Below are 23,113 nucleotides of genomic sequence, written 5' to 3'. Positions count from 1 at the left end.
GTCTATCAACCTGACCAGTTAGGTTTCTCTGCCATTTGCTGTTGCTTAGAAAATGCCATGGACACACACACACACATCGACACACAGACAACTGAAACAGAGTTAATACATAAAGTATAATACATCACTATCAACTCCCACTGGGGAAAATTTTGTATCTGCTCTAACACAACCATTCAGAAACACATAAAAATAAGCATAAGAGAATACAGGCATAAACAAACATTTTTGCATCAGGTGTCAAATGCACAAACAAGATTTTCTTTAGATAATGCAGTAGATACACAAAATTTCTGTCTCTCATCAGAAACATACGAGCACACACACATGCACATACACACGGAGTCTGGAATTGAGAAAGGATTCTTTCTTTCTTTTTTTTTATTTCTTTAATGATGTTTCAGTGGTGCATTGCTGCTGACTCCATCCCTCTGTCCACTCCCTAACAAAGTAAATCCCAGCATATGCTCACCCGTAGTGTTCAACAGCTGTTTGATTGGGGTGTTGGCGGCATCCACTCGATTAAACCTGTGGTGCAGCTGCTGCAGTAGACGACGCTGCAATGCCAAAATGTCTGGCACAAAGTGCAAAGCACGCAGGTGGTGGCTCTGAAACAAACCCCACCTTGAACAACACCAGCATGAACAGAATGAATGGCATAATGTAAAGTGCATGACATATGCTTTGTGACTGAATCAAACAACATGTAAAACAACACCCAAATGTGTGTTGAACAAACCAAGTCTTACAGAAAACTGCTCTGAACAAAAAGGTGGCTTCCAATAAAACCTTTTTAAACCCAATGTATGAACAAGTTAAAACAAAAGAAGCTTTACCATGTTCTTGATCAATAAAAGCTCAAAATGATTGGTGGTCTGGTACAAACCAATATAACCAGCATATTAGAACCAGAGTTAATATGAGTGAAGAAAAAGAAAGCGATCTACCAAATCCTTAAGTCTGTTTGAAAGTATGTTCATAAAATGTCAGTTTATATTCCACTGTTACTCAGTTCCAAATTATAAGGTCAAGATTTATTGTTTGTGTGGTCTGGTTTTACAGTTAATATTTCAGTGTTAATAGCAGTGCTATTTTGACAAGAGCGAGCAGAACCATTACATTTTTTGTGTATCTCTGTTGGAACTTGTTTCCTGTAGTCTTGTGATTAGCTTGTATTCTTAGGTCCATTTCTCAATTTGAATCACATACATAGTATGAAATATCCACAACCTTCCCAGAAGCCACCAATCCGGGAGCACAATGAATTAAAAACTCTCTCATTCTCTTTTAGATGCACCCCTAACAGACACAAAGGTGTGCACACACATGAACACACAGACGGACAGACATGCTGTACCTTATCATATGTGTTGTTACATAAATGCTTGATATTATATCATTAACTAAAAACAAGCAACCTTCATCTATGAATATAACCTGTGAGCATCGCTCACGCCTGGATGCCCAATGGGAAAAAAACTCTTTCATCCTCCAGTGTGAACTAAGTTGTGTCACCTGCTCGATGAAGAGCTTGAGCACAGGTAAGGCATTCTGCTGGTCAGGGCCCTGCAGCTGGAACTCCCTGAAGAACTGATCCACTGTGATGCGCAGGCGGTACTTCCAGGTGGTGGGGGTCAACTGAATCAGCTCGTTCTCAGGGTCTGGATCCTCCTCTCCCACCTCAAACACCATGTTCAGCAGCTGTTTCTGACCTGAAAATGATTACACACTTTTCACTGAGAACTCTGCAGAGACCAGAGGTTGATGAAGATTTTCTGATAATTGCTATGTCTTCACATGATCATTTCCAAAGGGTGATGGAATGGGAAGAAGCTATCAACTATTTTTGCACGTCAGTCATAGTGTGTCAGGTCACAGCTACCAAACTACTGAGTCACTATATGTCAGTTTTGTATGTGTATTAGTACTTAGATTCATGTATCCTTCCTTTCCATCTTGATCCCAGCTCTCTTGAAAAACCGGGATACAGTTTCAGAGGTACATACTGAAGACGCTGTGTATTGCATAGTAATATATTTTTCACTTTTCACAGTTTCAGTTTCAAAAATCATAACTTGTTCCAGTTGGAAGATGCTTAGCAGAGGATTAAATCTAAACTATTCCAGGAGTGTTGATAATATATCAAAAAATAAATAAATGCAACGACTTCTACTCATTTCAATAGAATGATAGCAAAACCTTCAAGCCAGTTCTGCTTTGCTCTTCCCATCAGCTTGCCAAATTGAAAACTCAGCAAGTTGAAAACTACAGCAAAATGCCAAATCTATTAATGAAAACTGCCTTTAAAAATATCTTTTAACAAAGGAAAGACACTACCTGACAGACTGTAACGTCACACTGCTTCAAGTTCAGGTGACTTTAGACCTCGAATGGGTTTGAAAACAAGCACAGGCATTGAGCTTATTCACTGATATTGCTGAGAAGTAAAAATGTCTGTAGGACATAACCTTCATGGAAGACAGAAACATCACCTGTTCATATCTGTTGTTAATAAGAACCATACCTTGTCCAGTATCTGCCAAAAGCAGGTTGTATCCAGTCTGGATGATGGTCTGAGCTTGCTGAACAGAACAGAAAACAGTCACAGCAATGGCTGTCAACAAGGGGAAAAAATGCACTGTTTCAATAAATGATTTATTTTTAGTGTTTAAATAAATGTGCTGCATATGTCTGTATGCATATGCATGCATGTGCGAATGAGCTTTGCATCTCTCTTTGTCAAGACAGCTTCAGCATGTAGCTCATGATATGATACAAAACACATCAGTTTCTGACCTGCACGCTTATTAGATAATAAATTCCTTTTCAAATAAATAGTTTTAATAGGTCATGTGCTGGCGTATGTGTATGTATGAATGCACACTTAATGTTAATTGTAGTCAGCAGCCTGTGGACATACAACATCAAAGGCAGTTGGGGCTTTTACATCTGTGCTCTGTATCTCTTGTTGGTAGGATAGTTTATTCCTTGCAATGTAGACAACATGCTTGAGAATCAGGTTTCCTATAGTTTATTAAGACATCTTGCTATATAGTTGGTCCTGCAAAGCTCTCCTTACGTATAGGATCACAATATCCTATTTCATTTTAAAGAGGTGTCAAAGCATGCAAACTGACTCTGTATGCTCCACCACATCTGCAGGAAAAAAGGCAGATGCCTTGCAAAACCCAACATGCATGCCAGGCTTTGAGAACTCATTTAAATTCCATGGGAAAGAAGAGGAGAAAATGGAGATTCTAAAAACAGTCATGTAAATAGATACAAAGGTGTTTAACCTATGTCTGCCAAGGGATATGGCAAATAACTGAATCGTATTTGTCAGGGAATTCACAAAAATACGGGCAGTTGTAGACAATAATATTCTGGATTAATTTCTTAACTGACACTGTAAACTTTTATGTGTTCTGACAGGAAACAACAATATAGAAAAACATGTTCTATTATGATTAAATGAATATGTGACCTACAAGATTTTTTTTCGAAAGTAAACATTACACACACACATAAACAAATACACCACACACATCATATTGACCATCTCCCAAAAACGTTATGTTTGGATCAAAATTATCAGCTCAATGTCAAACCTACTGATCTGAAAATAGGCACACTTCCACACCCACCCCACTGCCCCTCCCCTTTCCACTCAGTGAAAACAACCATCTTGAAAAACTACTGTTTGCAAATAGAACTGTTATCCAGATGGTTGTATATGGTTGATTGTGAATATCATGCACAGATGGATGAGGCCCTTGCACAAACACCATGGCTGTTTGTGAATATCATGCACAGGTGGATGAGGCCCTTGCACAAACACCATAGCTGTTTGTGAATATCATGCACAGATGGATGAGGCCCTTGCACAAAGCAATTTGTAAATGAAATTCAGCAGACTCCTTCTCTTCCTTTCAATACGTTCTCACAATGACAAACTACTGATACAGTCCACACCCTAATTTCATAATTTCTTATCCAAGAACTTGGCTTCCCAAGTGGATTTAAAATTTGGTGCCTGACGGCTGGTGTCACAGTAACATTTCAATTGACAATGTTTTTTGTTGTCAGAAAATTTGAGTGATATATGGTGCATGTGGATACAATCCTTTTCTGTTTTCACAGAATGTGCGTTCATAAGAGATTAGTTTTCCTACTTCTCTGAGGACCACATTTGTAGGAAGGTTTAATCAAATATTCACATCTGAAATTGTATCAAATTTGTAGCTATTTACATTTTATATCTTTCAGAAACATTATTTCTAAGGTACTTCAACCTGAACTTCAGACAACTGTATCAAATTTATCACACTTTACATTTTGTATCTTTTGGAGACATTATTTCTAAGGTACTTCAATCTGAACTTCAGACAGACTGTATTATCTCTGTTCATTTGAGTCAACATTTTGATAAGTTTTTACTGTCTGTCACTATTTCATATTTTTATGATATTCTGTATGCTGCAAACAAAACTTTTATTTTAAGTAAGAAACAAAAAATGACCAACAACACTTCCAGCCTGGCACAATATCACCAGCTGCAATTCCATTCTTTTATGTGGGAACTTCATTTTACACAATTCAGGAAAACAATACAAAGAAAGATGAAAAAAAAAAATGAAAAAAAAGAAGTAATGAGTAGTAAAGCGAGAAATGAGTTGATTTTTCCTGTCACTTTGAACTTAGTAGTAGTAGGCCTCCTTCAGTCATGGCTGACCATGGATAGAGTATATCTGACCTAATGTCTAATTGGGCTGTCTGCTTGGACCAAGCAGCGTCGCCTGTGTCTGTAGAGACTGATGCGAGAGAGACAGTCTCTGTCGAAGCAGTCACATGTGTAAGCTGATGCTGGTCTGTTGGCTGCCGTCCCTTTTCTGCAAGCTTGCTTTTCTGCTGCAGCAGATGACAGGTTGTCCTCACCAATCCGTAGCTGATTCTTGAGAGTGCTTCTCCATCTGTTGCAGTCATCTGCAAGGTCCTCCCAGGACTCAGTGTTGATCTCAAATGCCTTCATGTCACGTTTGCAAATGTCTTTGTATCTCAACTGTGGGCGGCCGATGCTTCTCTGTTCTGTGGCGAGCTCTCCATAAAGGATGTCTTTTGGGATGCGACCATCTTCCATGCGGCAAACGTGACCCAGCTAGCACAGCCGACGCTGTCTCAGCATGGTGTACATGGTCGGGAGGCCAGCGCGAGTCAGGACTTTGGTGTATGTTCACTTTGAACTACATTGTAATGTACTGATGTTAATGACTTATACATGTATTTTGTCCACAGCAATGAATGACCACTGCAAAAGAAGTAACCTGTCAAGTAATTTTCAAGCAAAATATACAAAAACACACCAACAACAATCAGTATATATGTAACTTTCTTTCTCAAAGAAAAAAAAGGTCTACTTTAATTAAATTTTCCCAAGATCTCATTAATCTCTGTGTCTTGATAATTATGTAAGGCACTGTTTAAAAACAAACTGCATTGTACAAAGCATAAAAATTAGTCAGAATATTTACTAAAAAGCTCTCCAAAAACATTACATTTATCATCTCTTAAATTAGAATTAAAAAAACTGACTGCATTTCAATCAGATACCTATGTGAGTGTGTGAATTAGTACAGCTGTTAATATCAATGAGTACTTGAAAGTGAGATACTGAGAGGGGATTTTCTCTACTTTTGTGATCAGTTTAATGCATACCTGCAGAACAGGCTGGATGTATTTGACAGTGAACTTTCTTTCCCAGTCCATTCTTTGTTGTTTTGATTTAAGCTGAGGATGCCATAAATGCTCTGAAACAAAACAGCACAGATGTTTTGCTTTTGATTTGATCGTGTATCAATGAAAAGAGATATCAAATGTCTCCATAATACTGTATAAACGCTTACAATAAAAAAGAACTTGAAAGTGAATACAAAACCTGACTATATTTTATCCAATGGGTAATCCAATTTCATTCACAGCAACCAGTTAGTATACAGACATTCACAGCAGTCTGTAGATAAATATTCACAGCAGTCGATCGGTAACAAATATAAGTGACAGCAGCCAGTCAGTAAACAAATATCACTCACAGCAGTCAATAGGTATACAAATGTCAGTCACAGCAGCGAATGCAGTAAACAAGAACATTCACAGAAGTCAACCAGTTTACAGACATTACTCACAACAGTCAATCAAGAAACAAATATTCACAACAGCAAATCATTACACAAATATTCATAGCAGTTTCACATACATCATTCATAGCAATCAATCAGTAAGTATGCATTGATACAATGCTTTGTGTAACTGACTGCATATGGCATACTTATCCACAAAAAAATTAAAAAAAATAAATTGGCGAAATCATCTTGTGAATGCAGAAAAAGTACAGACAGAAAATAGCATTCAAAGTGTGGAATTTCTGACTATGACACCAATATGTGGATGATATATGTATGTTAAGCTAACTATGTAGTTGAGATGACAGTATGTTTTACACATGGGATAACTTAGTTGTAAATGTTCTTATTTGTGAGAGATGACTGTATGTTTTAAAATGGGATAACTTATTTGCAAAAGTTCTTCTTTGTGATTATGATTTTTATGTAAAATGTTTCATTTGTTATTGTTTTGTTATATTCTACACATGTGCCTTAAGCATTATTATATTTTAATGAGAAGCACAAAATAAATAAACCATCATATAATTACAGGAAACAGCCAGTAATAGGACATAATATCATAAAGTCCAATCTTTGCATAGATATCATACCTGGTGGCAGCATTGCCATTTGATGACACAGGTGGTGTAGCAATATGTAGATATCATCACAGGACCTGCCCAGCACTTTCTGCAGAACCTGCAGGTCCTTAACCAGGTGTGCCCACAAAAAGGTCATGACATCCTCTTCCTTCACAGTTGGTTGAATCATGCCAGAAACTGAGGCTGCCTGTTCAGTGTTCAACGACACTACTTAAAATGTCTTTTTAAGATACAAGAGGCATACCATCCATGACCAACATGTGAAAATGGACTTGGCACAAGCCTTTAACCTTCAGTAAGATCCTAGTGACGTGATGCATGTATGTGTTTATTTTCATAAAAGTATATTAGATGGTTTCTATGATAAGCAGGTAAATTATTACCGTAAAGTTCGGTCTATTGAACGCTCTGGTATAAAAGCCACACCCACTAAATTTTGGAAAAAACTGAACTTTATACATACATAAGCCGCACTTATTTCCAGTACCGGAACACATACTGATACTACAGAAAAGCTGTCCATATTGTAGGTTATGAAATAAACACAAGCGGGAACAACACAAAGAAAAGCAAGTGAAAATACTGCTAGTGCCACAAAAAAATAATAAATAAACACAACGAAAATAAGATCCATAATTTTGGGATAGTCACATTTATTCAACGTCATCCTGCTCACTGAATCCACTAAAATCTTCGTCTTCAGTGTCCGAGCTTAAGAGAACCAGCACAGCTTCCTCCGCCATCTTGTCACCAACTTCAGCCTCACTTTCACTTCATGAACATGAAGGTGGAGGTCGCTGCTGGTTCGTCGCTTGCACTGTCGTCTGCTATGTCGATCACCTTCAATTTGAAGGCTGCATCATAGGCATAACTTCGCGTTTTTGGCATGATGAGGGTGTACGCTTGAGCAGAGTAGAACTGAATGCTGATCTGAAGGCTTTAATGTGTGCGGATTTGATTTATAAAACGTGAACAGTTAGCACACTATCCTGAAGCTCATCCAAAAATTCATGGACAGAAATCATGATTTTGGTGAGTTGAAGGGCAGCTAAGAATAGTCGAGAACATGACACTCCCGGGATCGTTAAAATCCGCAAATAAGCCGCATCATTGTATAAGCCGCAGAGGTTGAAGCTGGGGTAAAAAGTTGCAGCTTATAGACCGAATTTACGGTATATATATGTTTATGTTTTAGAAGCCATCATTAAAACATTTTGTTTCCTTGAATTTCGGATTAAATCAAAATAGTCTACCATCTTACAGTGTTGATCAATGTGCAAAGTCCAATCAAGCCAATGTGAGACTGATTGAAAGAGAAGCTGTATGTAATTACTGCTTTCATCTGAAACAACATGGATCAGTAATGTTACAATGTCATTCCTATGCCTCTCTCTTTTCTAAGAAGTGTTGTCAAAGGCCATGGGCTGTACCTGTCCAGGCTGAGCAGCAGAGAGAAAGAGGGCAGCATGGGTAAGAAATCGTGCAACAGAACATGTTGCTGCTGACATGCTGCGTTCTGGTATTGCCTCCTCACTTCTGTCCTGAGCTGCTCCCAGAATGTGGCCTGGCTGTGTACGGTCCACGACCCTTTACACAAGACAAGCACTTCAGTACAATTTTTGAGCATATGCCATGGGAAGTATTCAGTACAATGCATTTACATCAAACATTCCAATCCTCATAGAGAATATATCAAGCAATTTTTTGTCATTTCAGATTTTCTGTTAATGAACTGCTGCAATTTTTTTAAATAATGTTTTTATCCCCGAACAAAAAGTTCAATTAATTTTTAAAATATTTTTTATAGACATATGACATGTTTCAAATTCATCATTCTGCACTATTATGGATTTTGTAAATGCATGTTGCCTCAAAATTTAAAATGACATTCCACAAACAGAAAGCAAACATTTCTCATTACTGCTTGTCAGTATTTGGGTAAAGCATTTGGGTGAATTTACACTGTCTTTTCTAACATAATTCTCACAATTAATGCAGATAATCTTAAAAAAAATTTGTTAATAACTTTCCCCCTTCAAAACGCTTGTGGATTTCACTCTCAGAACGTCAAAGCTTTACAGATTTAATTTACTTAAACATACATGCAACTTGTGAGTGCATGCATGCATGCCTCTGTGTGTGTGTGATTGTGCACATGCGTGTGTGAGTTTGCATGCAAACATATGTTGAGGCACTGAAGTGGAACATACTCTATTATTTGGTTGCCTGCAGCTGGACGGTGATAACCAGCACCACCAATAGGAACAGCACACTCTGGACAAGATCCTCTGCTGTTGGGGTTTCCACACTGAAATGAAGAGTCAAATTACGAAACATACATTCCCATTCCACACAGTCTTCAACCTGAACATGGTCTACACTGCACAGTATCAAACAACAAGAGCATGAGTATGCTGGGTATACAAATATCACAATCTATGTTGCTGGTGTTAAAGGGGGTAGAGTAGGGGTAACAGCAGAGGATAGGTGCACAATCCACTCTCTCCTCGTACCACAGCAGGGTCTTTTAGAAAGATGAATTGAGGTGTTTATTTCTCTAACTTAACAGCACACAGCCCCCATGGTACTGTCTTGACCGTCTGGCTCTCCTGGCCTGCTTCAAGGAAGGAAAAGAAAGAAATCCCACTTGCCTACTCATTTTATCCTCTTCACAAGCTGGCGCCGTATGCAAACTATCTTCCGACCCAGAATGCTTCCAATTGGCTGAAGTTAACAGACCAATCTGCCAAGTACACTACCAGGCCCTCCCACACTGGTTGTGGAGGAAACTAACCAATCTGGAACCAGCAGTGCTAGACTTTACACTTTTGATGCTTTCCCACGGAACCCACACTGACAAGGAGAAGGAGAAGGGGAGGGGGGGGGGGGATGATGAAAAGAGGAAGGGAAGGAGGAGGAAAGATCGCCCAGCCCTGATTCTGCTCTAAACAGCTCATGATAAACACACCACACCATGTGGTGACCATTGAGGCAGATGCCATCCTGCCAGAGATCGACATGGGGGGGGGTAAGGAGGGGGGTTGGGGGGGAGGGGGGGGACGGGGTTGAGGGTGATGGGAGTGGAAGGGAAAAGGGCAGGGGGTGTATAGGAAGAGAATGGTCAGAGGAGATACCATCTTTACTTAGTATTTCTTGATAACTTGCTCCCTCTGTACTTGGCCAAGGGAAGGGGGGAAAGGGAGAGAGGGTATGGGGAGGGGTGTTGGTGGGGATAGATGCCATGAAAGGGGGGTGGGGGGAGAAGAGTAGGGAGGTAGGAAGGAGGGGTCCATCAGTGCGCAGTGTGTCTGAGAAAATCCCATGCTTCCACCATAGGCGCCTGACACACTATAACATCCACCCCTTGCTTTTGAAAGCAATGTCCTCATTGCTGCAGATCGCATACCAATCAATTGCTTCATGCAAATGGTGAGACAAATTCTCCAACGAAGAGCATTAGCAAAACATTAATACATAAGGATCTTACAGGAATCCCTGTCATCATACATTATCTGATGTATGTCACCCTTACATATTACAAATAAATGCAGAACATTGTCAGCAACAAAAAAGCAGTACCTAAAAACCTTCAAACAAGAAAGGCCAGTATAGAAATTGTAACTTCAACAGACTGAGTAACCATAAAACATGAAAAGCAGCATTAAACTTCCAGCTAAAACACCACCCTGTACGCAAAATACCAGATCCACTAGCAGGCTACAGCAGCAAGTCTACTCACTGAAAGGCAGTTCACATTAGTCTTGTACATAGCACTACATTTTGGGAGTATTGACCCTGTCAGTCTCCCATCCCAGTTCCTATCCATTTGAGCCGACATTCTAGCACCTTTTGAGCCACAAGTCATGTGCATTTCAGGCTTCAGATGAGACCTGGTGCTAGTCTCACACAAACCAGTGCACACTGATTTGCGTGATGGTCTGGGAGTCTTGACTGCAGCTTGGCAGTCTACGTCATTCTCCCTCTTCCAACATTGACCAGGAATCCCTGGATCAGGTGGCATGGGCAGCAGCACCCATTCATCTCGGCATGGATCATCACCATTGCAGTCACCTACTGAATGGTTCTTCATCAGTTTATCTGAAATTCTTTCTTCCAGTTTGTGATCCCGCCCCTTGAGACCATTGTGGAAGTCTCTGTGTATTTCATTGTGGGAAACCTTGCTCTTTACTTTGGGGAAATCCTTACCCTTGTGGTTTGGGGAAATCCTATTCCCCACTGCTGACTGGATTTTTCCTTTCCCGACTTTCTTCTTTTTCTTTTTGCCCACAGCCCTGTTCTTAACTAAAACATCATCTCTCTGACCAACTAGACCTGACACTAGCCCCTGCATGGACCTGACTTTTCCCTCTAACAACAACAGTTTGTCCCCCAGTCGTGCCATCTGTTCCCTGGCCTGTTGCTGTTGTTGGTCCTCTTCCAGCTCTCTCTGCAGCCTCAGGGCTTCATCTCTGGCCTGGATGAAGGTGGTTTGAGGCTCTTGCCTCACTACCTGGCGCAGCTCCCTTTTCAACAAGGCGTTCCGGAGGCCACTGATGAAGTGGTCCCTCAGCATGTCAGCGGTGACGGCCCCAGTCGTCTTCATCTGGATGGTTCTCTCCAGGCTGCGCAGAGCATGAGAGTAGTCCATGATGGACTCCTCCGGCTGCTGTACCCTGCTAAAAAGTATGGACAGTAGTGTGGTGACACGCCGTCCATCACCGAACACCCCCAGCAGAATGCCGGTCACCTTCTCTGGGGTGTTGGTGTCCTCCAGGTCCCGCAGCATCAGCTCTCTGCGTGCGGTTCCCTGCAGATGGCTGTAGATGAAGTATGCAGCCATCTCGTCTCCCATGGGGTATGCGTCCAGGACCCTCTCCGCCTCAGTGACGAAGTCCTCAGCCGACGTCTCGCCTGGCTCACCAGTGAACACTGGCAGTGTGGGTGCCACACACCACTGCATGGGGGACTGCTGTGCTGTGGTAGTAGGCATGGTCATCCTCAGGCTGGGTTGGGCTGTGCTGGTCTGCATTGGGCTGTGCTGGGCTGTGTGCTGCTAAAGCTAAGAGACACCTCACCTGCTGATCCTGTCGGCGACGCCAAGTTGTTAAAGGGGGTAGAGTAGGGGTAACAGCAGAGGATAGGTGCACAATCCACTCTCTCCTCGTACCACAGCAGGGTCTTTTAGAAAGATGAATTGAGGTGTTTATTTCTCTAACTTAACAGCACACAGCCCCCATGGTACTGTCTTGACCGTCTGGCTCTCCTGGCCTGCTTCAAGGAAGGAAAAGAAAGAAATCCCACTTGCCTACTCATTTTATCCTCTTCACAAGCTGGCGCCGTATGCAAACTATCTTCCGACCCAGAATGCTTCCAATTGGCTGAAGTTAACAGACCAATCTGCCAAGTACACTACCAGGCCCTCCCACACTGGTTGTGGAGGAAACTAACCAATCTGGAACCAGCAGTGCTAGACTTTACACTTTTGATGCTTTCCCACGGAACCCACACTGACAAGGAGAAGGAGAAGGGGAGGGGGGGGGGGGGGATGATGAAAAGAGGAAGGGAAGGAGGAGGAAAGATCGCCCAGCCCTGATTCTGCTCTGAACAGCTCATGATAAACACACCACACCATGTGGTGACCATTGAGGCAGATGCCATCCTGCCAGAGATCGACATGGGGGGGGGGTAAGGAGGGGGGTTGGGGGGGAGGGGGGGACGGGGTTGAGGGTGATGGGAGTGGAAGGGAAAAGGGCAGGGGGTGTATAGGAAGAGAATGGTCAGAGGAGATACCATCTTTACTTAGTATTTCTTGATAACTTGCTCCCTCTGTACTTGGCCAAGGGAAGGGGGGAAAGGGAGAGAGGGTATGGGGAGGGGTGTTGGTGGGGATAGATGCCATGAAAGGGGGGTGGGGGGAGAAGAGTAGGGAGGTAGGAAGGAGGGGTCCATCAGTGCGCAGTGTGTCTGAGAAAATCCCATGCTTCCACCATAGGCGCCTGACACTATAACACTGGGGATACTAGAAAAGAAAGACAGATATGCAGCAAGTGAACAGATGACATGGAAATATTAAGAAAGTGTGAAATAAACAATGCCATTAATGGGCACAAAAATAAAGAATTTGTAAATGTGTGATTAAAAATGCACATGGATTGAGCGACAAAGAGAGACAAATAGACTGGGGTGTGGATAGCAATGCAGAAAACATTTGATTTGAGCACAGAAAAATAAGGAATGGAGTTAGACATATGGACTTGACCTATTCACTCACATCTCCAATGGCATACCGATGTCCTCTAGGGCACTCTGAAACACACAGAAAGCAAAATCATGACAATAGAACAACTACATCATACATGCACAAGCACACGCAAACAAAGAGTTTTTCTTCTCTCTCTGCACATATATCTGCTTCCTTCATAATAACTGGCCATTATTTTCTTCTTACTCATCTCAACTACACTTTTGGCATTTCATGGTTTACTTCCAAACCGTCTGGTTGTATTCTAACAAAAGTTATCAATCTGCTATTAAGATACTGGAAGATGGAGATCCTTGGGGAACTGTCCTTAGACCCATGCTCTTTGCCCTGTATTCCACATCTCTGTCTTTGCTTGCTCAGTTTCATTCCTTGTCAAATTACAGCTTCTCTGATGGTGTCCTGTTGTACACATATCATGGATCTGGATGACTCCAGGACATAAAAGGCATCAACAGTCATGCATTTCTCATGTCTGTAGCACACTCGCTCTGCTGGTCAGTTCTGTGCCTTGATCTCCACCCCCCTCCACTGCAACCTGTGTGCCAGCATCACCATCCCTATGCATACATATACAAACATACAGGTGCTGGCAGTTGGGTCACTTTAAGTCATCCCTCTTCTTCCTCCTGTGCCTGTGCAACATGCATCTTTTCTTGAATGCCAGTGTTACTTCACTGAATAGTTTGTACCAGCAAATGCTTTTTGTGGTTTTGATGCATACTAACATCATCAAGACAACCCCACATTACATGATGGCAGCAACAAAACAAGTAACAAAAAATCAAGGCCTTGATGACCTGCAAGTCTGCAATTTCTTCTTCTCCCAAATTCATAATTCTGTTACCACCATCATGACACCTTGCCTGGCACTTTCTGTGGCAGACCCCTTGTGTTTGCTTTTAAAGCAATCATGAGGACTGGTTCTCAGTATGTGATGGGGTGGTAAGGTGGTGTTGGAGAAGGTGAAGAAAGGTAGAAGGTGTTAGCAGAAGAGAGCTGCAGCCAGACAAGGTAGACTCGGGAAGGCGGTGCGCCGGTTTTCTTCTTTCATTCTTCCAGACCAGGAGAGTTCTCTATTTGTCTGGCACTCGCTCACTCCTTATATTCTGTTCCGCCGAACCGCAAAGCCAGCGCCGCGAAGTGACTCACAAAACCAGCCCTCCGCGAGCCTTGAGGGGCCAAGCTTGTGTTTGTTTGACCAAATTTAGCGGCTTCTGACTTACGGCTCGGGGAACTAACATAGACATATTATATATCACACAAAACTACAAGAGACGAGCATTTTCTTAAGCTAAACCATTTTCTACAAAAATAATGTAGTTGAAAACTGTAAACAAAAAGAGTCAATGAATGAATGAGCTTTTAACGAGTTCATGTATCATTTCTGTACATTACACCAATTAATACGTCACGATATGTAATATAATTGTAACAGTTAAGTAACTGAAAATCCTGAATTTCCAACTGTATAAAAATCTATAGAATCTGCTTCTATAGTGAAGATTTTTTATGTCAAAATTCAAAAGAAAACTCAACGGACAGCTCCCGTGTCGGCACCACTTGGCAGTGCTTTTGGCACTGGTGATCGGCAATGAAATACTTCGTTTAAACCAACTCCAACACAACTACACATGTATGATAGGAATCGAATTGATAACAGAAATGCAAACATCTGCAAGACATGCTATAAAAATGTCTAGGTATTGTAAAAACATATTTTGCTCAAATCGGCACTGACGAATTCCAGTGGCTTGAAGAAGAGATAGTTTTGTGGGGCCGAAATGCTGTCGGACATTTTGTACCATCGCATGTCTATAACTTTGGTGTACACGGAAAGCGGTACACGAGAAAAAAGGTTAATCATTTACATTTTAAAGCACAATCTAAATTCCATGGCAACTATATTGATTTATAGAAAACGAAGGTATTTTGTATGTTTCAACAGAGTGGATTTCAAAGATTGCGCCAAAATTCATTCACATAAATATTAATTTAAAAGAGTTATAGGCTTTCTGGCCAAATGATATCCTTACAGTTGAGAAGTATGATCTTTCTGAAGTCCAATAACATAAAAACTATAATCTCATCTATAAGGAAGTGTTTATAATTTAACAAACTGATGAAAAATCATAGGGTTCCCTGTAAAGGGAGATAACTTGTGAACGATTTACCGACTTCCTTAGTAACCTTCGGTGAGTCACAAAAGAGTCACTGAATAGTGTACCAACAAGAACTATCATATATGGAACAGCAAAACACTGGCCTGAGATCTAAGTCCTGTGGACATCCTCAATGAAATATACCACAGTCTGGAATCAAAGATGAATTGGTCTGCAGACAAACTGACAGATGCATTATAATGCTGCCAAAAATCGTACATCAAAATCAAGAAGTACCAAATGATGACAAAAGTGAGTCAAATCCTTCTATTAGTAGGTGAGGATGGACTCAAGAGCTACAACCCATGGACCTTAACAGAGGAAGATGAAAACATCCCTGGATACATTTGACAAAAATTCTGGGAACAGCTTGAACTCACTGACTTGTTAGAGTCTGTCATTTACGCTTGGAAGACTCAGGATAAGAGAACACTACATTTTATACTGTTGACCTGCTGGTATTGGCCTTCCATCCTGTGAAAGCCTCAAAATATATAATTTGAACTGCAACATCAATACATCAGAATCTGCTTGCAGTACACATGGTAACAAGAGCATGTTCAGTGCTGTGAATGACCTCATGCAAATGTAGCCACACAGTTTGACAGACCAGTGAAATTCCCATGACAAAGCAAACTGGTCATCAACCCAGATATTCCACTGTGCGTGGATGCTCCAAGGAAAATGCCCATATACCCTAAAAATTGCCATCAAGAAGGAATTGTATGACATGTAGACCAATGGAGAGATACAATGTGTCATTTGACCAACAGACAGGGTGTCTAGCCTGGCACATTCCCACAAGAAAGTTGAAATTCTTTGAATCTGTCTGAACCACAGACACCAGAACAACACCCTTGATCATAATATATATCAAAGTTTCAAACTTCACCTGTCTTCATCATGGCATTCAAGCTTTGACAAATAAGAACAAGAACTAACTGAAAATGTTGTGCAAAACTCTACACAAAACCCAATTTTCTATAATCTTCTGGAAATTACTGCATTTAACAAGTTTTCAAAACAATGTATGTCTTTGATATCTGTTATCTTTTCTATGGCCTTACTGCTCAGATACTTATAATAGAAGTAGCATTGCATTTTGAACAATTCCCACAGTACCTGAATGAAGTTGAAAATTGTGTTGCTGACTGGAATGTTCACAACAGTTTGTTTAGTTCATTCAGTACCATTGTTAAGCAACATGCATGTCAAAGGTGTAATCAGTGTCATTAACTGTGGTCTTTCCGGATTTTTCTTTTTCTTTTCACTGCAGACAAGAAATTAAATGTTATGCTGTCTTTGAACTGCATTTTAATGAAACATGATGTTTGCTAATATGGCAACAGACAAGATATGATCCAAGAAATGGTCTAATGTAACTCAAATATGTCGATTATGTCAATCTTCAATTGAAGATAAAGTTCATTTTACCTTTACTTGTCCAGCACTAAATGATCTGAGAATCAGATTTATTCAGGCAAAGTATTACAGCAGTCCATCAAATTTTCGATTAATACTGTTTTTCACAGAAAGAAATGAAAATGTACTAAAGAATCTATTGATATATATATATATGAAAAACCTTCGCACATCTTAAAGCATCAACAGAGAAACTATTATGATAAGAGCATGTACAATTTATTTGGTTGATGGTGACCTTTCATGTATATACAAGCTGGATTGTGCCTGAATTTCCTTCATGTGTATATGCATACAAAAGATCAAATGCATTAAAGATCATGTAATCTGTGTTAGCATTTGGTGGGTTATGGAAACAATAACATACCCAGCATGCACATCCTGAAAACAGAATACGGCTGTCTACACGGCAGGGTAATAAACAAATGATCAAATTAATAAAATTTACATGTCTGTGTGAGTATGTGTATGAGCGTGACTGAAACAGGAAACAAATGATAAGCACATTAGGGCAGCTCTCAGTCAGCTCTACCCACGGTAGGCAGCCAGCTATGCGAATGACTGCTTGAAACGAGCTTAGAGCTTGGTTTCTGTCTGAGGATAGTAGCTATACAAACACCCATATCATCATCATTGTATGTATGTACATATGACTGGTGTATCTCACCCATTCAAATGGGGCTATGGCCTTTCTGAATAATAGTCCTAAAAAAATAAATAGATAAAAAAGATTCAAGAAAATCATATTAACTGGGGGTTGTTTTTTCTTTTAATAATGGAGTCTTGTTGGAAACGGAAATTTGGACGCAAGTCATAATTCATTTCGCTTGAAGTCATGTCAAGAGTTATGCCTTCGACAGATTCTGATGATTTTGTAATAAGGCTGTTAGTACTTAAAGGGCATTAAATTGTGGTTCCCTTGATAACCAAGTCTATGTCTCTTCTCACAGTTCCTTCCCTTTGAACGTTCTTTGTTCATCATGTAGTATTTTATATCGGTTTGCATCAACCTGCTCAGACCACACATGACTCAGCATGGTGGGGCCAAGGATGAATCACTTTGCCAACATTTTCTGATGAAATCCTTGTTTTATATGTGGTATTCATAAACAATGTTCTCAGTAGATCAAACCACATGCAGAAAAGTGTGACTGAACCAAGGACAGAGAGCATGAGGAAGTGGATTGCAGTGTGTTCAAAGCGTTTATGTTTTCCTGCAAATGCATATCCTTTTTTGATTACCTATGTAGTGGGAATCGTAAGAATTCCTCTCTCAAGTAAGAATTTTCAATAGGTTCATTGTTTTGTCTGTGAATTGGTGTAAATTTAATATATGTGGGATGAGTGGCTGATTTTTTTTAATGATAAAGAAGCCTAGACTTTGAGGGGAATGTGGAAGTTCATAATCCAGAAATACAAATCAATCCAGAAGACTTAACTGGAATTCATGAAATGTTTACTGAAGCCAAATCATACTTTGACTGACAAGTATTTCCGGAGAATATAAATTGGTAAAGTTTGCCACAGAGAAACAGAAACACACACATACATAACTGCATAAATTGATTCACTTAGACACATGGACAACTGAGAGTTATTACAAAGACTCACTTTGTTTACCAACATGAACCACTTAACAGAAAGTACCTATATTACACTCACCGGATGTCAATAGCAACAACTTCAAAGTGGTAATATCTAAAAAAAAAAAAATAATAATGAATTATGTAAACAAAAAATTATGACCATGAGCTTCATTTCCAAGTAAACATACTGACAAAGACTATTTTAAAACACTAATTAACACCACCTTTACTCAAAGAGAACAAGACACAAGAATGATGTACCCCAGAGTTTTGGTGTTTCCATGCCCTCATTGTAGTCACTTATGGTTTTAGAGTGGTCAATGTTCATGGCTCTGATGACTTCCTCCAGGTTGTCTTGTGGCATCGTGGGCAAGTATGAATTCTGCAAGATGACATGACAGTATTGATGATTGATGAATTGGAACTAGAAAAGAAATACTGAATACAGAAAGTAGGCAAGATGGAATATCAAATGGGGAAAACAGACTCACAAGAGAACAAATATGATTGAAGACAGGCAAGGCAATAAAAACCACAATCTAGTAGCTATGAACAAAATAAAAAGCTAGATATTATCAGGAAAAATAGGATGAAGATTGCAGGTGCCATACGCATCTTCAACAGTAACATCAGCACATTGTAAGAAGATGAAAGGCAAAGTTTTCTAAACTGAAAGTTATGATACAATCATACATTTACAAATAACAAGCAGAAACATATTCATAAATATTATCTGTTCAAGAAATTGACAAATATTCATTACCTGCCCAGCTAAGTAGACAAATATTAATCACCTGTTCATCTACGTACATCAAAACTTATCAAGTGGGTCAAAACTGCCTTTCGTGATTCATACATGATTCATATTTACTGAAACAAACAAGCTACTGTAGGGTAAAAAAATCAGTAACAAAACAAACAAAAAGAAAAAAAACACAAACAAAACAACAAAAAAGAAAACACCCATGATGTGAAAACTGTGAGAGTATATTCAGGAAGCTGTAGGTATTGTTATCTTATAAAGAAACAATAGAGGCAAGGCCTTCAAGAATCACCTGTGATACATTAAAAAAAAAAAAAAAATCTAATTGTTAAAATGTGTTCTGTATTTGTTATTTAAAACTTCGGGTTAAAAAGAAAAAAGAAAAAAGAAAAAAGGTCCTGATGGCAAATTCGAACCCTGCATGTTCAGGTGACAAGAAACTGTCTTACCCAATACACTATCATGGCTCCTTAACTGACGTTCAAAAATTTAACATTTAAACATGCTTTTTTAAGGGGCAATAAATCGATTGTGGTATTCGCAGTGAGAACGCTGTTTAAATCAGATTATTCTGGTGTATCTTGGGCATTCAAAAAATCTTTAAGGGCAATTAAAAATTCTTTTTAAGTCCGCGGTAAAGGAGACATAGCTATCACCGCAATCACACTGCAACATTTAGCTGTTTTCTCTGGAACTAGATAGATGTACAAGTTTAGTTACACCTGCCGGGAATGTACAACACGGTCAATTCAGTTTCTCTTTTATGTTCATTCTAGTTTTATAGTTTTAAAGTTGATATGAATTTTGTTGTTGTTGTTATTTTGTTTTTGTTTTGTTTTTTTGGGAGAAATCAGTGGATGCGTAAAATTTCTGCAAATGAGCAGGATAGTCTCAGCATCCTTGAAAGGCTCTTTCCCACTTTTTTATTTTTTTTTGTTCTCTCTCGCTCTTTTTTTGTTTTTTTGTTTGTTTCTTTTTGTTCCTTCCATCATCATTTTTCTTTCTGTTGTCTTTTCTTTTTCTTTCTTTTTTTTTTCTTCTCTCATCTCTTTATTCTGTCTTTCTTTTTCTCTCTCTCTCTCTTTCTTCCCCCTGTAATCTGTCTTCTTACCATTGTCATGCTCAAACATTGTCAAGGCCATGCAACATATAAAATCACATACAGGGTAGTTTCATGCAAAATGTCTGAAAGAGGCGAGGTAGACACGATCTCATTCTCTCTCTCTCTCTGGAGGCATTAGCTTTACGGAACCTCTTTAAATGTACATATTTAAATTGACCACTTGAGTTTTTTTATGGATCCGTATAAGTGCTCGGGTATCTTGGTAGACATAGATCACATCTTACGTAATTTGAGCTCGGTTTCAAAGATAAGATACAGATTCTTACACTTACCATATTTGAATTTAGAAATAGACAGTTTTGCTATCAACAGAGTCGTGTTGATTTTTTTTCTCTTTTCATGATTTGGGATATCCATTTTCGTTGTACCAAACAACGCTACTTTTTCATTCACAGTGATCAGTGTATTTTAATGGGAGAGAATGAACTGTTTCACATGTTTCCAAAAGTCCGATAGTTTGGGGCAAGAGTAAAAGGCGTGTTCAATGTAATCAGTTTCTTGACACCAGTTACACGTGTTTGTGTTTGACACCCCCATTTTTGCAAGCAGAATATTCGTTGGGTAAATGTTATGGATAAATTTGAAGTGGAGTATTCTCAGATGGGATTCATTTCTGCATTCATAAGCTAGGTGCAAATAGTCTTTGATATTGATATCTAATTTGCGCTTCCAAAATTGCGTTGCATATATTTCATAGGTTTGTTTGAGGGCAAAGTGTTTTCGGATTTGTTTGTTAGATAACGTAGTGAGGTATCCCTTGTTGTTGCAATGTCTTTGGGGGTATCCTCTATGTGGGCATCGTTGGATAGATGCTGTTTCCATTGTTGTGGTATTGCATTTATGATGGCATTGTATTTGAAAAGAAGGCCCGAGTCAGTGCCCAGTATGCGTTCTACTTCTTCGTATGTCATTACATTTCCATGCTGCCAAAGATCCTGCATGATAAGAATGCCTTTTTTGCTCCATTTGGGAAAGTATAACACATTACCTTTGTATTTTACATTTTTGTTGTTCCATAGTTGTTCCGTTTTTATATTTTCTATCGGTCTGTCTTTGTTAAGAACAGCTACTGCTTTTATTACCTCTCTCCAGAAGAATGACTTAACATTTTCCAGCTTTTTAATGTCTTCAGGTAAAATATTACAGCTAAAACTGCAATAACTGTCCTTGAAAGGTGACATATTTTGTCTTGCAAGAATGCTCCAATGCGCTTTGTCTCTCTGAGGAGTCTAGCTGCCCATTTGACCAGGAACATTTGCTGCTGGTGTTCGATGTTGATCATATTCAAGCCACCATCTTCTTTGTCAAGGCTGAGGACGCCTCTTTTTATTTTTTCAAAAGTTTTTTGATTATTAAACTTTTTTTTTCTCCACAAAAACCTGTACATAAGTGTGTTAATGGTGCTGAGGACTTTGACTGGTAAAGCCGATACTTGCAGGATGTGTGAGAACTGTGACAACAAAAACGTCTTTGCCAAGATAACCTTACCATATAGTGATGGGTTTCTTTGTTCCCATCGTTTAATCACCATAGTTATTTTTTCAATTTTAGATTTCCAGTTTTCTTCCAGTTCCGAAATTTCTTTGTCTGCTGAGAAATATATCCCCAGAATTTTCAGCCTGTCAGGTCTCATGGGAATGCTATTTATGTCGCCTGTTTCATGCTTTCTTGACCCCAGCCACATTCCCTCTGATTTACTTTTATTTAATTTCAGACCTGAGTATTCTTCAAACTGAGATACAATGTCTGTAGCTATCCGAATGTCTTGTTCATTTTTTAGAGTGAATGTTGTATCATCTGCAAACTGTTTTATTTTAGAGGTGTTGCTTTCGTACTGCTAGTACGAAAAGAAGGGGACTTAGTGGGCATCCCTGTCTGATTCCTCGTTCTGTTGGAAACCAATCAGATAGCCATCCACCATTGTGAACAAAACTTTGTGTGTTTTTCATTACAGTAGAAACAACATTCTTAAATATTGGGCCAAAGTTGAAAATATCTAGTGCTTCGATGATACAATCTTTTGATATTGTGTCAAAGGCTTTAGAGAAATCTAGAGCAACTAGAGCACCTGTTTGATTCGCTGTATTGAGGTGCTTAGTTCGGTCATCAAAGAATCTCAAGTGAACTGCTATATTTCTTCCCTTTAAGAAACCTACTTCGTCTTCATTTACAACTGTTCTGATGACATTTTGGAGTCTCGTGGCAAGCGCTTTCATGACTATCTTATAGTCTGTATTTGTGAGAGTAATAGGTCTATAATTTGTGAGGTTGTTTTTGTCCAGGTCCTTGCCTTTATGGATTAATGTAACATTTCCTTTCTTCATTGAGAAAGGTAATTCTCCTTCCTTGATGGCTTCTGTAACACAGAGAAGGAATGGCGTTTTTAGTTTGTCCCAGAACGTTTTATAAAATGCTGGTGTGAGGCCGTCACTACCAGGCGCAGAGTCTTTGTTTAAGTATGTGAGTGCTACTGTTAGCTCGTCCAGAGTTATTTCTTTGTCACAGAGGTCTTTTTCTTCTTCTGTAAGTACTGGATAATCTTCGTTGCTCGGGAAATGGCCTCTTATGTTTCTACCTTTATCTACGGATAAGTCTTTCTTGTATAGCTCTGTATAAAAGTTCTCGATCTGGTTCAATATTGTCTGTGGATTGTCTGTCGTGTTTTAGTTTATGTGTAGAGCTGATATTACGTTCGCAGCTCCTTGGGCCCTTTCAAGGCGGAGAAAGTATTTTGTGTTTTTTCCCCTGTCCTCTATCCACTTGACTCTTGAATGAATCTGAGCACCTCTTGCTTCTGTTAGTTCCTGTAGTTTTATTTCTTTTTTTAGTTGTTGCACTTTCATATTAATTTTTTTTTCTCAAGAATGCTTTGTGTCAGATTTTGTCCAATGTCATGCAGCATTTTAATTATTGCATGTTTATTTTAAGCTCTATTTTTGGCGATTTTTGAATAGTTGATACAGTAAGACTTGTATTTAATTTTAAACATTTCCCAGGCTTTTGGGAGATTTTTGTCTTTATATTTTGAGAAATGTGAA

General features: G+C 39.4%; 1 protein-coding gene across 3 annotated transcripts in view; it reads right to left on the bottom strand.

Moving 5' to 3' along the window:
- The window catches only part of LOC143298824 (E3 ubiquitin-protein ligase RNF213-like), a 232,974-nt gene that overhangs the window by 25,501 nt on the left and 184,360 nt on the right, over positions 1–23,113 (bottom strand). For 2 of the 3 annotated variants that reach the window (XM_076611814.1, XM_076611815.1), the window contains exons 81-89: positions 18,451–18,571; positions 13,032–13,066; positions 8,971–9,068; positions 8,191–8,347; positions 6,770–6,947; positions 5,713–5,804; positions 2,525–2,582; positions 1,516–1,712; positions 473–608 (exon numbers count right to left, since the gene is read on the bottom strand). In XM_076611814.1, coding sequence (XP_076467929.1) covers positions 473–608; positions 1,516–1,712; positions 2,525–2,582; positions 5,713–5,804; positions 6,770–6,947; positions 8,191–8,347; positions 8,971–9,068; positions 13,032–13,066; positions 18,451–18,571 — 1,072 coding nt within the window. Of the gene's footprint in view, positions 1–472; positions 609–1,515; positions 1,713–2,524; positions 2,583–5,712; positions 5,805–6,769; positions 6,948–8,190; positions 8,348–8,970; positions 9,069–13,031; positions 13,067–18,450; positions 18,572–23,113 lie in introns of those variants that run through there. The other variant, XM_076611816.1, reaches the window with a different exon arrangement.

This window comes from Babylonia areolata, chromosome 24 (genome assembly GCF_041734735.1).
Source record: "Babylonia areolata isolate BAREFJ2019XMU chromosome 24, ASM4173473v1, whole genome shotgun sequence".
NCBI classification, from domain to species: Eukaryota; Metazoa; Mollusca; class Gastropoda; order Neogastropoda; family Buccinidae; genus Babylonia; species Babylonia areolata.
This window is presented reverse-complemented; position numbering and strand designations above follow the sequence as displayed.